The 14,507-nt window shown below is 36.8% G+C and overlaps 1 protein-coding gene across 3 annotated transcripts in view; it reads right to left on the reverse strand.

Annotated features, from left to right (window-relative positions):
• Positions 1–633: 633 nt before the first annotated feature.
• Positions 634–14,507, reverse strand: part of AIG1 (androgen induced 1) — a 128,550-nt gene continuing 114,676 nt past the window's right edge. For all 3 annotated transcript variants that reach the window (XM_072409020.1, XM_072409019.1, XM_072409021.1), the window contains 2 exons: positions 5,691–5,854; positions 634–2,832 (listed from right to left, as the gene is read on the reverse strand). In XM_072409020.1, the coding sequence (XP_072265121.1) occupies positions 2,798–2,832; positions 5,691–5,854 (199 nt within the window). In that variant the 3' untranslated portion in view covers positions 634–2,797. The remainder of the gene's footprint in view (positions 2,833–5,690; positions 5,855–14,507) is intronic.

Below are 14,507 nucleotides of genomic sequence, written 5' to 3' on the forward strand. Positions count from 1 at the left end.
TGCTTTTTTCCAATCATAATGATCAGAATTGAGGCCAAACAGTTCAATCTTGGAGCAGAGAATTTTGTTTCTCACTGAGAGTCTGAGAGTCCTTAAGGTGCTTTTTTTGCAAACTCCAAGTGGGCTTTCATGTGACCAGTGGTGGGTTGCAGTTATTGTTGTCCTTCTGCAACTAAGGCTACGTACACACATTCAATATTTCTTTCCAACTACAAAAGACTGAACGAGCGCTGTACATACAGCGCCGTTCTGCTCTATGGAGAGGGGGGAGAACGATTGAGCGGCAACCCACTGCGCTCTCTCCCCTTTACTTGCATTACGATCATCAGACTAGGATAGAAAGACACTAGGAAAGAAAGACACAGACAGTAATAATAGATAGATAGAGGTTCTTTCCTGTTTTAATGAAATATTTTGTTTGAGAGCCTGTGCCTCTCTGAAAGGATTTGAGGGAAAGTTTCTCCACCTCCCCCCCCACAAATAAAGGTTGATGTTGGGCCTTAACACATTTTTTAGTTAAAGTGTAAATAAAGAAAATCTTTTGGATTTGCTTTAAATTCTCTTTTAGGTTTTTCATTGCTGTCTATGTCCCCATTAGAAAGATTGTACATGTTCTGGAGACAACTATCTGAGTGGGTATTTTCCTCACTGTAAGTACATTTTTAATTTTTTTTTTGGTACCAAGAGTTAAGCCATTTAGCTCGATGCATGATGGCTTTAGGTATACTTTTATTTAGCTTGCATTTGTATATTTTGACTTTTACCTGTGAAATTTTTGTTATTAGAATTAAAAACCAAGGACAATATTTCACAAATGAGGCGTGTACAGCTATATATTAAAAGTAGGTACCAGACAGTAGTACTGTTTGATGTGACTACAGAAAACATAGCTTAGCATAAAACAATGCATCCCAGCTTCAACTATCGATTCCTATTGCATTCCAGAAGCTAAAATCCTGCACATAAATAAGTAATACTCAATGCCAGGCACTGCCAGTCTGCCAAATAAACCCTTAGAATAACACGAATAAGTTATGTGTGGGGCAACATTACAGTGTACTAGAGTAGACAGAAGCTGCAGAAATTCCCTTTACCAACTACAGGTCCCAGCTTCAAATCTTGGTCAGCGCACTATTATTATTAATATTATTATGAAACAGAATTTATACAGCACCAACATATTATGCAGCGCTGTACAGATACAGACAGTAACACAGGGGGAGGAGAGGACCCTGCCCCGAAGAGTTTACAATCTAGGAGGTAGAAGTCAGTAGAAGGTCAATGGCAGATCAGACTATATGCTTTGAGTTTGCTCTTCCCCCATGTTTGCCTGGGTTTCCTTCGGGTACATTGGTTTCCTCTCACATTCCAAAAACATGCAGTTTAATTGGCTTCTCCAAAAAAAATGACTTTAGATGTATTAAAAACATAGGACTATGGTAGGGACTTTAGATTGTGAGGAACAGCTAGGGACATGACTATGGACTTTGTAAAGGGCTGCATAATATGTCGGCGCTATATAAATAATAAAGGACAGTTGGCTCAGTGGCTAGAACTCTTGCCTTTGCAGCACTAGGTCCAAGGTTTGAATCTCAGCCATGACACTATCTGCATAAAGTTTGTATGTTCTCTCAGTGTTTGTGTGGGTTACCTCCAAAAACATGCAGGTAAGTTATTTAGATTCCCATTAAAAATTGTCTTCAGACTGTGGTAATGACATATGACTATGGTAGGGACATTAGATTGTGAGCTCCTCTGAGGGACATTTAGCAACATGCCTATGTTTTTTTTAAGCGCTTTATAAATGCAAGTCAATATTAATGAGTGGGGGTGAATATTTTTTGTGACCAGGTTCATAGGTTTCCTAGGCACACAGAAGAAGCTTTTCTTGGGAATACAAGTATCTATAGAACATTGAGATGTCTGCCCTTTAAGGCTTAAACATATTTTTGCAATAAATTCATATAATCCCTGTTATCAAATCAGCAGTTTTGGTGCTGTTGAGGGCCCTACGTGTTTTAAAAAAAATGAAAACAAAGAAATGAACATTTTCAGCAATTCTTTGTGCCATGAGACTTGAATACATTAATTGTTTATAGATAATGAAACTGGAATCAAGTTACCCCACCCCCCAGTATCTTTTTACTGCCTTTGGTTTCTGTTAAGACAACTGCAAGATATCTTGCAGCAGATTGGCAACCCTGGCACCCCATCCACGTAGTAATGCCCAATACTTGTCCTAAAAATGGATGTACATCATACATTGTTGTGGAGTGATTGAAGAGTGTTGGTGGCTGCTCCCATCTAACTCACAGGGGCTCGTACACACGGTAGTATATACACTCTGCTACCCTACATGTGCTGGCAATATGAGAACTTTCCAATACAAATCCTTGGAATTTACAGGCAATAAATATGTTTAACAAAGCACCAAAAATAAAATTATTACAGTGGTAGCTACAGATCAGTTTAGGTATTGCATTGTAACAGTAATCCAGACGTTAACAGACTTGGCATTATTCTTGAACTGCTGCATATCCAATCTCCCCACATGGTGACTCATTTTCTTAAACCTAATTTGTCTATTATAATATGTTAAGTAGCCAATTTTATTGTTCAGTGTCCTCCATTTTCACTGTCTTTCAGGTCTATCAGGAAGCTGTTTCTAATTTTTTTTTGTTAGTCCACATAGTTAGGTTCCTGCATCCTTTTAATGGTATATAATTATGGGATGGGTCCAAATTCTTCTGTCTTGTATTTGTAGGTAGATCAGAAGATGTTTTTCCTGCATCTAGATTCAGTTAGTTTTTTGTTTCTCTCCTTCTTCAATGGCTAGAAAAACAAATGTATTAAAGTTTAGTAAGTAAAATATAACAATACATAATTACAATTTCCCAGAATGCTTGGGTGTTGGTCTAATTTTTATCTTATGGTTTTCTGACAGTTCACTCAATTTTGTGTTGACACAAAATATATTAAGAAACACAATTTATGTGTAATTTGGCTTCATAACATGTTTTCATGTGGTTAAGTAGCACATTCATAAAATCAAAGACATCATATCCCTAACTTGACAATATTGTTAATGTCTTTGATTCGGTTACTCAACATTAGATTCAAAAGAAAAATGCTTGTTTATTTGTTGGGTTTGATTTGCAATGAGGAATGGACTTAAAAGGGGGGAAAAACAAACTAGAGATGGGAAAAACTGACCAAACTGGCTATTCATTTAGGAGATTTACACAGAAGTACAAATTTGTTTACAATAAACACAGCTCTATATTCCATTTTTGTTTTTAACTGTTTTACTGCCATTCTGCTTTAATACAAGTTTTATACTTAAGGTTATTGCACAGGACAAGTAGACTCTCTTCATGTCTGGAATAAAAGACACTTAATAGGGAAGGGATTCTTCACTGTAAGATCTGTGAAAATGGAGAACCATGGGGAAACATGCTTGCTGCTGAATTGCCTAATTGAGGAATAAATTTAAAAAACTTGACTGAGTATTGTACTACACAAAACGCAACACATGCTGATGCTTCCTAATCCAAATAGCACAGAATTAAACAAACGTGAAGATGCAGTAAGTTTAACTAATGAATTGTAGGAACTTTACAAGCATGCATGCAATGGTCAATATACACAAAAAAAACCCAAAACAGTTGTATGAAATATTTATAGCCGGAATGTCTGTACCCAGTGATCTGACTGTAAGATACATTTAAATGCTTTAAGTCTGGTTTGTCTGGCCTTCTACTTGTCTGTCTGGCAGTGTCAACATTTCTTAAATAAGGAAAGGGCTTGACAACTGTAATTTCTGGTAAAATCATTTAGGTATTTCTTCTGGGAATGACTACATTCTTAAGACGGGTTTTTCCACAAAGACTCAAAACCCATGGTCTTAGAATTTATTTGAGCATTTGAGACTAATAATAGCAAAGTAAAGACTTGTGTCTCACCTGAATATACCTTAATCTATGTTAAATGAATTGCTGCATATCGGCAAAAGTCTGTGTAAATGTGTCAAACACTGTAAAATGGGAAGCAGAAGTGCAACAATGAGTGATAGTGCCTAAAGGTGGCAATTTCTTCAATGTTTGTGCTAAAACTGGTGGTGAAATCAGTTAACCATTGTTATAATAATAAGTAATTGTTTGCCCAAAAGTTTAAAAGTTTGATTTTTTAAGTATAATATTATTACTATGAGAAATTCTGCCTAATATTCAAATGTCTGATTTGGATGTCTAGGGCTAGTTCACATGCACACGATGGCTGCATATCCTCCAGATCTTGCCAGGGGTTCCTTGAACTGTGGCTGATTGACCTACCATTTTGATGATGTTTGCATAGTTCTGGAACCAACACCACTTGGTAGAGCCAGCTTCATGACTGTTTTTAGGGGTGTATAGAGTTTATAAAGAACATATTTTATCCACCACTGTAAGGGGAGGCATTAAAAAAAACTGACTCCAATGAATTGATTTCAGCAGTGGTTGCCTGAAACTGAAGGAGTTTCTCATCATAAGAGTTGCATTTGATTGTGAGTTCCTGCAGGAGACAGTTAAGCTACGTACACACGGCAGATTTTTATCGCCCGATAATCGGCATCGGCCAATTATCGGGCGAAAATCTGCCGTGTGTACAGTCGGTGTCGTCCATCGTCCGGACGACCGACCTGCCGGATCCACGGACGATGGACGACAGCCGATCGTAATGAAAGGGAAGGGGAGAGCGCGCAGCAGGGTGCCGCTCCGTCGCTCTCCCCCTCCCCTCTCCATAGAGCATGAACGGTGCTGTATGTACAGCACCGTTCATGCATCTTGCAGCCCCTTGTCGTTGGAAAGGATTGTGAAAGATCCTTTCCAACGACAAAAATTGCACGTGTGTACGCAGCTTAAGTGACTCTGGAAGCACTGTGGAAGATGTCAGCATAAACATTTAAGTATAATGCATAAACAATTAGTTTTCTGCAGCACAACAGCCTAGAAAAGGGCTTGGCCTCCAAGTACTCTCATTTGCAAGCAATGAATTAAAAAAGACATTCCCTGGCTTTGTTAAAAAAAAGCTCATTATTTAAAAAAAAAACCTGCCACAACTAAAACCAAAACATGTTGGCTGATATTTGCTGACCTCCTAATGAAAATAATATTTTACTGGTTGTTATAGTAATCCAATAGCTTTAATAGTTTCAGGTCCATTGACCCAAAGCAAATATGCAGATCAGGGAAGTTACAGAAAAGTTAGAAGTATGTGTTTGCTCAAGGTAATGGTTTAAAAATTTGAAGCAAGGAATGAAGTATCAAAGCTGGGCAACTTCCATTTTCAGCTGAACAAATTTTCCTTAAGCTCAATTTAGGAAAAAATACAAGAAATAATATTAAAATAAAATTAAATGTACTGTGGTCATTTATGTCTACTGCACTATTAGGAAGAATAGCAACAGAAATGTGCTAAGAAAACAGGAAGGGTCAACAAAGCACAGCCATGTAAGCCTAACTGGTTTTGGGGAAGTCTGAGCTGGGACAGCTCCATTTTGGCACCTTCAAGGACATAATATAATAGGCTGATTATTGATTTTATCTGCTTTGAGGTAGACTACTTTTACCTAAGACATACAGTCATTTCGCCTTTCTTTCTTTTCTGTTAATGATAGCACAAACAAATGCTGACATTCCTTTAATACTTACATTTCTCTAAGTCCCAAATATAGCTGTTTAACTTTTCTCCAAGAATATAATAAATGTTAATGATAACAGTGACTATAAAGAAGAAGAATATTTTGGCTATGGAACTAATGTGTTCCAGAAGCGGGTACACCCATATGCCTGTCACATGATGAACCCAGCACACCCTGAAAAAAAAAAGAAGACAAAAAAACAAAATTGTTACTTGTTGAAAATCCTGCATATCTATATTACACAAACATATTGGATATGTTTTTGTGAAAAGTACATAGCAAGAATCTATTAAAACTAACAAATGTTGGGAAAGTGGAAATGTTAAGCCATTACTTTATATAAAATTTAGTAATATATCAATCACACACACTGCACAGTGTATGACAGATAAGTAATATTTATTTATTGGGTAAATAGTTGAAAACAAATGTGATAAATGTATAGCTGCTAAAAGCAGGTAATAAAATATCAGACTGGGCATTCCTAAAGGGCATGCAGTTCCTTCATATCCTATATAGGGACTGATGCAAAAGACATTTATATATGTGAACATTTGGACAAAATTTGCATGCAAAAACATTAACATTAATAATATGTTTTAGGCATAGGAAATAGAAGAAATGAACCATATGTAAATAACACTATTTTGCATTTTACTGGCCATTAAAGTAGGGTTGTTGTAGCTGATGTTATATACAGATAAATAGAACCGAGCAAATAAAATCTAACAATAGTATTACATTGTATTTCAAAATTTGCTTCTGAACAGTATTTACACACATTCTGTTTTCCCAGCAGAGCAGATATCCTTAACTGCGCACCTCTTTTGGAAGCCCTGCACTTTTGCAGGAAATATCAGTGGTGGAACACATTAAGTTAAAGCAAATAATATTTGAGACATTTTAATGGCCTTTTTAAATAGCTGCCTAAAATTGACAGGTAAAGAGAACCATGGACATCCACAAAGATAATATCATGTAATCTGTAAGAAGTACAAGGAGACAGCGGAGGCTAAGTCACCTAAAGGGGACCTATCACCAGATTTTTTACCTGATATAAAGGGTAGGGTAGATAACCCTTTTAAATTTAGCAAAAACATTTGTTTTTTATTTTTAATACTTTATTTTTGACAAAAAGAAGAGAGGAGCACTCCCGATATCAGGCATGTGCAAAAGGGGCTCATAATAAATAATCTTCCCTTTACCTTGGCTAACTGGGTAATTATTAAGGTTCACATGGAGAAAAGGAGATGACTTCAGTGGCTACTTTAATGCTGCAACAGGTTAGTGATGTCACTAACCTTAGAGTTACTGTTAGCAGCATTGAAATACTATTAACAAATTGAACCAGCAAATCAAACAAGGAATCAAATATTACAGATTTCCATTCTGGCTTATATTAGCTTCCAACCACAACAATCTGCTACTCATAATTTTAACTGTTTTCAAGTTTGGATAACCAGGTTATCAATGGAAATGATTTTCAACTAGCACTAAATATAGACCGAGTTCCCCTGCAGTATTGATTTGTTGCTTGAAACTGGAAAACAGTGAAACTATTGGTAACAGATTGCGGTTGACAAAAAATAGAAGGAAAGCTCAAAAAATCCCAATAAAAATGCCAAGTATAAATGCCAACATAAGGTAACTATTACTATAAAAATATTTGTGCCCAGAGTTCAGCTTTTAAATATATATAATAGCAGCTGGTAGATTATTTAGCCTATTGGCTGAAATATTAGTTTGAAAATTAACATTTGCTATTTTGAGATTTTTTATATTCATTAAGCTAAACCATAATCACGATTTTTGTAACTATTTATGGTATTGGCATTTCATCTATAAGGGAAATACAAACAGTCAAACAATTGAGATTGTGAAAATAGATAGATAGATTTCAGCCAATCTGGAATCCAGAAACTAGTTTGTAAATTTAGAAGGTTTTTTTTAAAATCTTGAATAATGCAGTTTGAAAGCATGCAAGAGAATAAAGAACAATGCTGGCAGCCACTGAGCATATTTAAAGTTTTATCTATCATACTGACACCTCATTAATATATATTACTCACTGCATTCAATGATCTCAGTATTTAAATCAAGACTAAAGGAGAGAAACAGGAGGTTAAATGAGGTTTGAGGAAAGAGTTGGCGGTATGTCTGCTTGGAGTCTCTATTACAATTTTTGGTCTGTCAGGATTCTGTTACCATGGTGCCTATAAAGCTTTCAAGAACATAAACCGCCAAAAAAAATGGTAATACATTACACAATGTACATTTTATAATGAAGTCCATGTCACTAATTGATGCATTTAAAGTGCACATATTTTATTTTTTTATACTCACACATAATACAATACCACCAAAAAAATGCTTATCCCATACCTGTATGTAATAGAAAGATTGCTATTTTTGTTTGTAAATGATTTCACCAGGAGTGGGAGTGGATTTAGAGTATATTAAGATGCAAAGATCATGTTGCATGTAAAAATATTGCTTGGTAATTTTATTGAGAGACTCTAGCACTGCAGTATCCGCACTCTCCCCGCTGACTTGTGTCCATACTATTCACAATATTTATTCCCAGTGTCTACACAATCCCATGGTACACATTCTTCTTTCAAGATTATGTCTTTCATCTTTTCTCATCCTCCTGCCTTAATGTTGGCCCTTCCATAGTTGCCAAGGGGCCTTTGTGCAAGACTAATCATTGTATAAATTGATAGCTAGATAGTCTATATTACTGTAAAAGAGACTCCCAGTCTATGTGACATCTTACCCACATGTAGTAAAAATAAACCCCTCTGTCTCAAAGGGTCCTTTTCCTCCCGTATGATCTCCACAAATGGTATTACTGTGCCTGTGCCTATGTTTTATGACTTTGTTTCCAATCAATAAAAGAGCTAATAGAAGTTAGCAGAGGGAACATTATTTTTACAGCTATTACAGCAGATGGAAAAAGCATTCCCACATCTCAAAGTCCAGCTAAGACTTTTAGGACATACTGAAACAAAACATACTGGTCAGTGTCAAAAAGCAGTGTTTCAGTCCCAGGTCATGCAGCCTCCAACAGGATAATGACTCAAAACACACACAGCTATAACAGCTAAAAAATGAGCAAAACATTAGACTCATTTATAGTGACCTTCTTGAGCCCAAAAATACCATCTATGAAAAGAACTAAAACATGCAATATGGAGAATTCATTCTTGAAACCTGACACAGCTAGAGCAGTTTGCTCAGAGAGTGGGTTAAGAGTGGGTCAAACTACCTGCTGACAAGTATAGAAGCTTTGACAGCTACAGTCTGCAGTGATTTCTTCTAAGGTTTGGAAAATGATGTTAGGTTAAGGGTCCAAAAATTTTTGTCTATGTTATTTTATTTGTTATTATTTAAAGCAGAACTATGTCCCTTCTGCAATTATCGCTCCTACCTGGCCATTACAGGTATCTGGCATTAGACTGAGCTGCACATGAGTAGCTTCAGCTTTGGTTGCTGGAATAAAAGGCAATCCTGACTTCCCCTGGGCGCTGGAAATGAATGAAATCCTAGGCAGGAACTACATCATACCAGTTCGGCCAATCTAGATGACCGAAGATTGTCTAAAAGAAGAGAGTTAAAAAAAGAAGATGCTGGTGTCCTGCGAGGGAATGGGAACATGTGAGTAATGTAGGGTTTAGTTCTGCATTAAAATATTCTGTTTAAAACTCAAAAAAAACAAACAAAAAACAAAATACAGTACAATCATGGGTGTTAATCAGTTTTTTATAAATTGTATTTTTTATAAATAATGTAGGACCTGGGCAAACACGGGCCCTGCAAATGCAACCAAGTAAAATGTTTTTCAATACTCCTAATCTGTTTTTTGTTTATATTGTATTGAGTAATGTGGGGCCCAACTTTAAAGAGACTTTTTCCTAATCTTCCTCAGCCAACAGTATGTAGAAGTATACCTGATTATTGTACATTATTTACCTCAAAGCAGGTGAACACTTCTTATTCTCAGTAAAACTGAAATTAGGGGCCAGAACACAGAAAGCACACAGGAAACATGTCAGCTCAGTGTTTCCCAACCTTTTTAACATGGGGGAACCCCTTGACATACCTTTCAGGTCTTTGGGGAACCCCTACCATAATAACTAAATGCACAGCTTACAATACATTAGTGTGGTGGTCAGAAGGAAGAATGCCTCTTACACTGTAGACCATTGGAAAGAATGTCACCCTTAAGAATGTCATTGGTGTATTTTAAACTGACCTGAGAGGCACAAACTGCTCATTGCTCAAGGAACCCCCAGCAACCTATAAATGTACTCTAGTTCAGAAACACTGGGCTGGATGTTCTGGCACCCTCACTAAGAGAGGTGATTCTTTAGGCATTTTGGAAGCAAAATCACAGATCTAAAGCAGTGGTCGCTAACCTTTTCGGTCCCGTGGACCACTAAAATTACCGGCTCCTGACCGCACATGCGCGGAGACCTGGGTGTAACCCAAAGGGGGTGAAACTTCCCCCATAGTGACGTCATGATGGCATAATACAGCCCTCTTCCCATCACCGATCTGAGCCCAGGATGGGAGAGTGGGCGGGTTGTGTCCAGGGACACAGCCCGCTTATTTCCCTGAGCCTGGGATTTGTATGGGGGAGATGGTTGGCGGCTCTGGCCAGTGCCAGCGGGTCTTTCTTCTGACCCCACAAGTGGGTGCACTGGCCAGAGCCGCGGACCACCAAAATTTTCTTGTGGACCACCAGTTGGCAACCATTGGTCTAGAGGTTCAGAGCGCCTCTTGATATTTGCCAGTAGAATTGCACAACTGTTCAGGAACACATAATTCCTCCAGCAGGTAAAGCATGAAAATACAGGACTGACAACCCACTTTCTTTTTACTAACTTCATATGACATCTGCTTCTCACTAAAGTCCAGCCTTTTTAATAAAGGGGTTTGCCTACATTTTTTGGCAATTATGGTAATTGGAGGAATAAATATGTGGCATTTCAATGCACACTACTTTACCGGATACGAATGCCGTGACTTGCTAAAATAAAGAGCAGCTTTGCCTCCAACGGTAATTAGTTTACAATGCAAACCCCAAATTAAGGGAAAAAGCTTTGCTGGTAAAATTAAATAAAGTAAATCTGTTCCTACAATATACCTTCTTCCTGAAACACTAAATCCCAACCCAATTTGCTTAAGCAGCAGTAATAAAACCTATTATTGGTTATTGGTTAAAATGTTTCAATTATCCAGGTTGTGGTATAGATAGTTTTAGACTTGTTCTGTTATATTGAAGACATTTTTCTGCCCATTCAAGCAGTTTCTCCATAGCTAATAGGTGTCACAAAGGTATGAAGAGACACCTGGGTCAGGTGGTAATTGTTTAGGTTAGGCTGACAGTGTGAATTGTTGTCAGTACTTTGAAAAGTGAGGTGAACATATTGGACATCAGCTGTTACCCACATGTACTGGCATGTTAACGAACTCTGCTGCAAGGCACTTTGACAACAATTAACACCTTCACACATATAATTTCAAATATTAAGCCTGTTTCAGACTTTATGGTACCATGGTGTCTGGATTAAAGGTTGATTTACAAACTTGTAAACATTCTATCATGTTCTCAGATAATCACCATCTACTTTGAAACATTCCACGGCAGTCGGATCAGGATGACCAAGTTACCCATGTGGCTATAAATACTGGGGTATGTTCCTGCCACTGACTACTGAAGAAGCTATCAAGAAGGACATAAAAGACCTTTTATGTTACATAGTCCTGTAGGAGTATATCTATACCCAAATCCCATTTTTTAGGTTTTGTATTAGATTAGAGCTCGTGTTAGGTTTTATTGCATATACTGGCTCTGTTGCAGAGATTCTTTCACTTCCTGTCTAATAAAAATGTTGTCTCTCACCAGGACAGAAAGCGAAATAACTTTTTTAAAAGCAAGATAGAAAGAGGTAAAAATGCTTTCTAGAACTAGTTTGTCTGCCAGAACAAGAAGTCAGGGTAAATCTCTGTAACAGTAATCTTTAGAAGACTAGAACCTGATGGATGACTTTAACCTTTCTCCATCAGTCATTTTCACTGTTTAAATGTAAAAAAAACATCAATGCCTTATATTTTTTTTAACATTACTCAAAAATGAAGTCCAAAAGCCATAAATATTACAAAGGTGACACATTTGGCTCCTAATTTTGTGATTGTGAAAAAAAAATATGAGGATGTGTCTGGAAGCTATTATCATCATTAATATAATTACTAATAAACAGGATTTATATAGTGACAACATATTACTCAGTACTGTACATTAAATAGGGGTTGCAAATGACAGACAGATACAAACAGTGACACAGGAGGAGGAGACTACCCAGCCCAGAAGAGCTTACAATCTGAGAGATTTGTTATATCCCCTCATCTCATGTATAAATATGTCCTTGGTTTATGTGACAAGGGTTAATATATGGGATTCACAAGGGGTCAATTATTTATGAAGCAGTGAATCTGAAATTCACTGAAATATACCCTTTTGGAGAATCAATTACTGCCATTGAAAGAAGTGGATCTGCAAGATTCTCCACAAGGAAGTGTTTCAGTGAATGTCAGATTCACTGCTTTATAAAAAACAAAAAACAAATGGCCGTGCAGGGTTTTTAATGATATTTAAAACCAATAAAATTTAGTATGTACCGCAGTGTAATATTCCTTTGATGTGGTGGCTGTATTAGTTTTTATATTTTAGGTTAAAGCCTTTTAAGCAAGTACAGAAAATGCATGCTGATTCTGCAAGAAATGCAGTGTCCAGTGAGTTAAACTGCAACCACAATGTTATCTTGCTAATCCCCTGAACCCTGATGTAATGAGGACAAAAAGAGGAAGACCTGTATAAAGTCTAGAAGAAGTGACAACTATGGGGTTTTTCCTTTCTAAACCTTTTTTTACAAAGGGGGAACCATGCTATAATTACTATATCCACAGCACAGAGGTACATTAATGTCGTTATTAGTGTTGAGTGAACCCGAACTGTAAAGTACCGAACTTTGCGATTTTGGGTACCCAAACTTTGAGCCGAAGTTCAGCCGAACCCGGCGAACCCGAAACTTCCAGTTGTTCGCACATGCCTAGTCATGATTAGTGAGAATAATGTCACCTTTAGAAATAGCCATATAGATCATTGTTTCTCTCAGTTCAGTTTAACTGAAACCAAATTGCTCATTGCTCAAAGAACCCTTAGCAATCTCTAGAGGTACCTTGCTTGAAAAACACTGTAGTACAGTAAGCAAAGCCACTCGAGAAAAGCCGCTATTTGCAGGATTATTAGGTGAAAATTATTAGGTAAAACAAAAAAGAAAAAACTCTATAACCAAATAAACCTATTTAGCCACCCTACGTTTTGGATTTACATTTAAAGTAATTATTTAACATTAGGACCTTAAAAAATCCATAACAGTTCAATATTTGCTGTCATGTGCAATTTACAATAACCATTGTGTTGAGCTATTGATTGAGATAGTTGAAAACCCCTGCTCATTTCTTTGAAAAATCCCCTGCATTGTATTTGCTGAAGCATTTTTGATTATTAGTTGAGACACACATTAGATTATAGTATTGCTGTCTGCCAATGTCACAGTACAGAATTCCTGTGAGAGGAGAATAATTGAAAATGTCTCCCCTAATAGTTAAATTTACTAGCTCCGATGACTGTTATTTTCAGCCATGTGATTTTTAGCTCTATAATGATCATTAAAGGCTAGAGAACTGAGCCTAATATATCTCTCTGTCTTCCTCATGAAGACCCACTTAAGCAGCGTTCAGTAGTAGAAAGGTTAATATGGTAAGAAAAGAGGGACACACACTAGTACATTGATATACATACTTCACAGTACATTAGTGTGGTGGTCAGTAGGAAGAATGTCTATACTGTGAGCCATTGGGAAGAATGTCACACTAGTAAATTGAGGGTTTTAAGGGTTGTATGGGGGTTTACAGAAACTATCTGGTATAATTATGTGCAGTAGGGGGGCACAGGATACAGTGTAATCTGGCGTCATAGTGTGACATAGACAAAAAGCTAATTTCCATACAGGGGAAGTAATATAGCATACATTATGTCTAGTTTTACCTAGAGGGAAGGGTAAATTAGAGGTGAACGTAGACCTGTTCCAGTGACAAATGTTGAAGATGGGTAATCCCTTTATTTTGTGTAGATTTCTAATTGATTTTGGATTTCTTTGGGCTTTATATTTTATTTGTTTTTTTATTGTGAATAAGGGATCTCCATGACTTTCAGGTTTTAATCGGGATTAAATCTATCCCCACTCCAAAACTAAAGAAAAAACTTTTGGCCAAAGTCATAACCAATGCACCTTTGGGCTAATCTATTCTATTTAAGGGGTTTTCAAAAGCCACTTGTTACATTTTATGATTCATACAATTTTGCCAAAAACTCATATGTAGACAATCAAATAGATTGCCATCTGGATTGTGATAGGTAAGTGTGATTACCTCCTGCAGAGCCATCTAAAGTTAGCTATGCACAGTAGCTACTTTTTGTGCTTCCATGGTTACTCTTTCCTCTAATCGCAAGAACATTTCTGTGCCACCTTCCCAAGTTTCTAACCCAGATGCTTTTTTTTAATTTAAATTTTTTGTTTTAATAAAATTACATGTATACAAATATTCTGCAAATCTGTACCTACTATTGCCTGTAAACTGCTTGCCATTATACAAGTACATCAGCATTTTCAGATTTTATTCACTACATCATAGCAAAAGACAGTGTGATTAATTTTCAAAATAATTTATCTAATATGTGTATGTTCATGTCTGTTTT

This window comes from Pyxicephalus adspersus, chromosome 4 (assembly GCF_032062135.1).
Source record: "Pyxicephalus adspersus chromosome 4, UCB_Pads_2.0, whole genome shotgun sequence".
NCBI classification, from domain to species: Eukaryota; Metazoa; Chordata; class Amphibia; order Anura; family Pyxicephalidae; genus Pyxicephalus; species Pyxicephalus adspersus.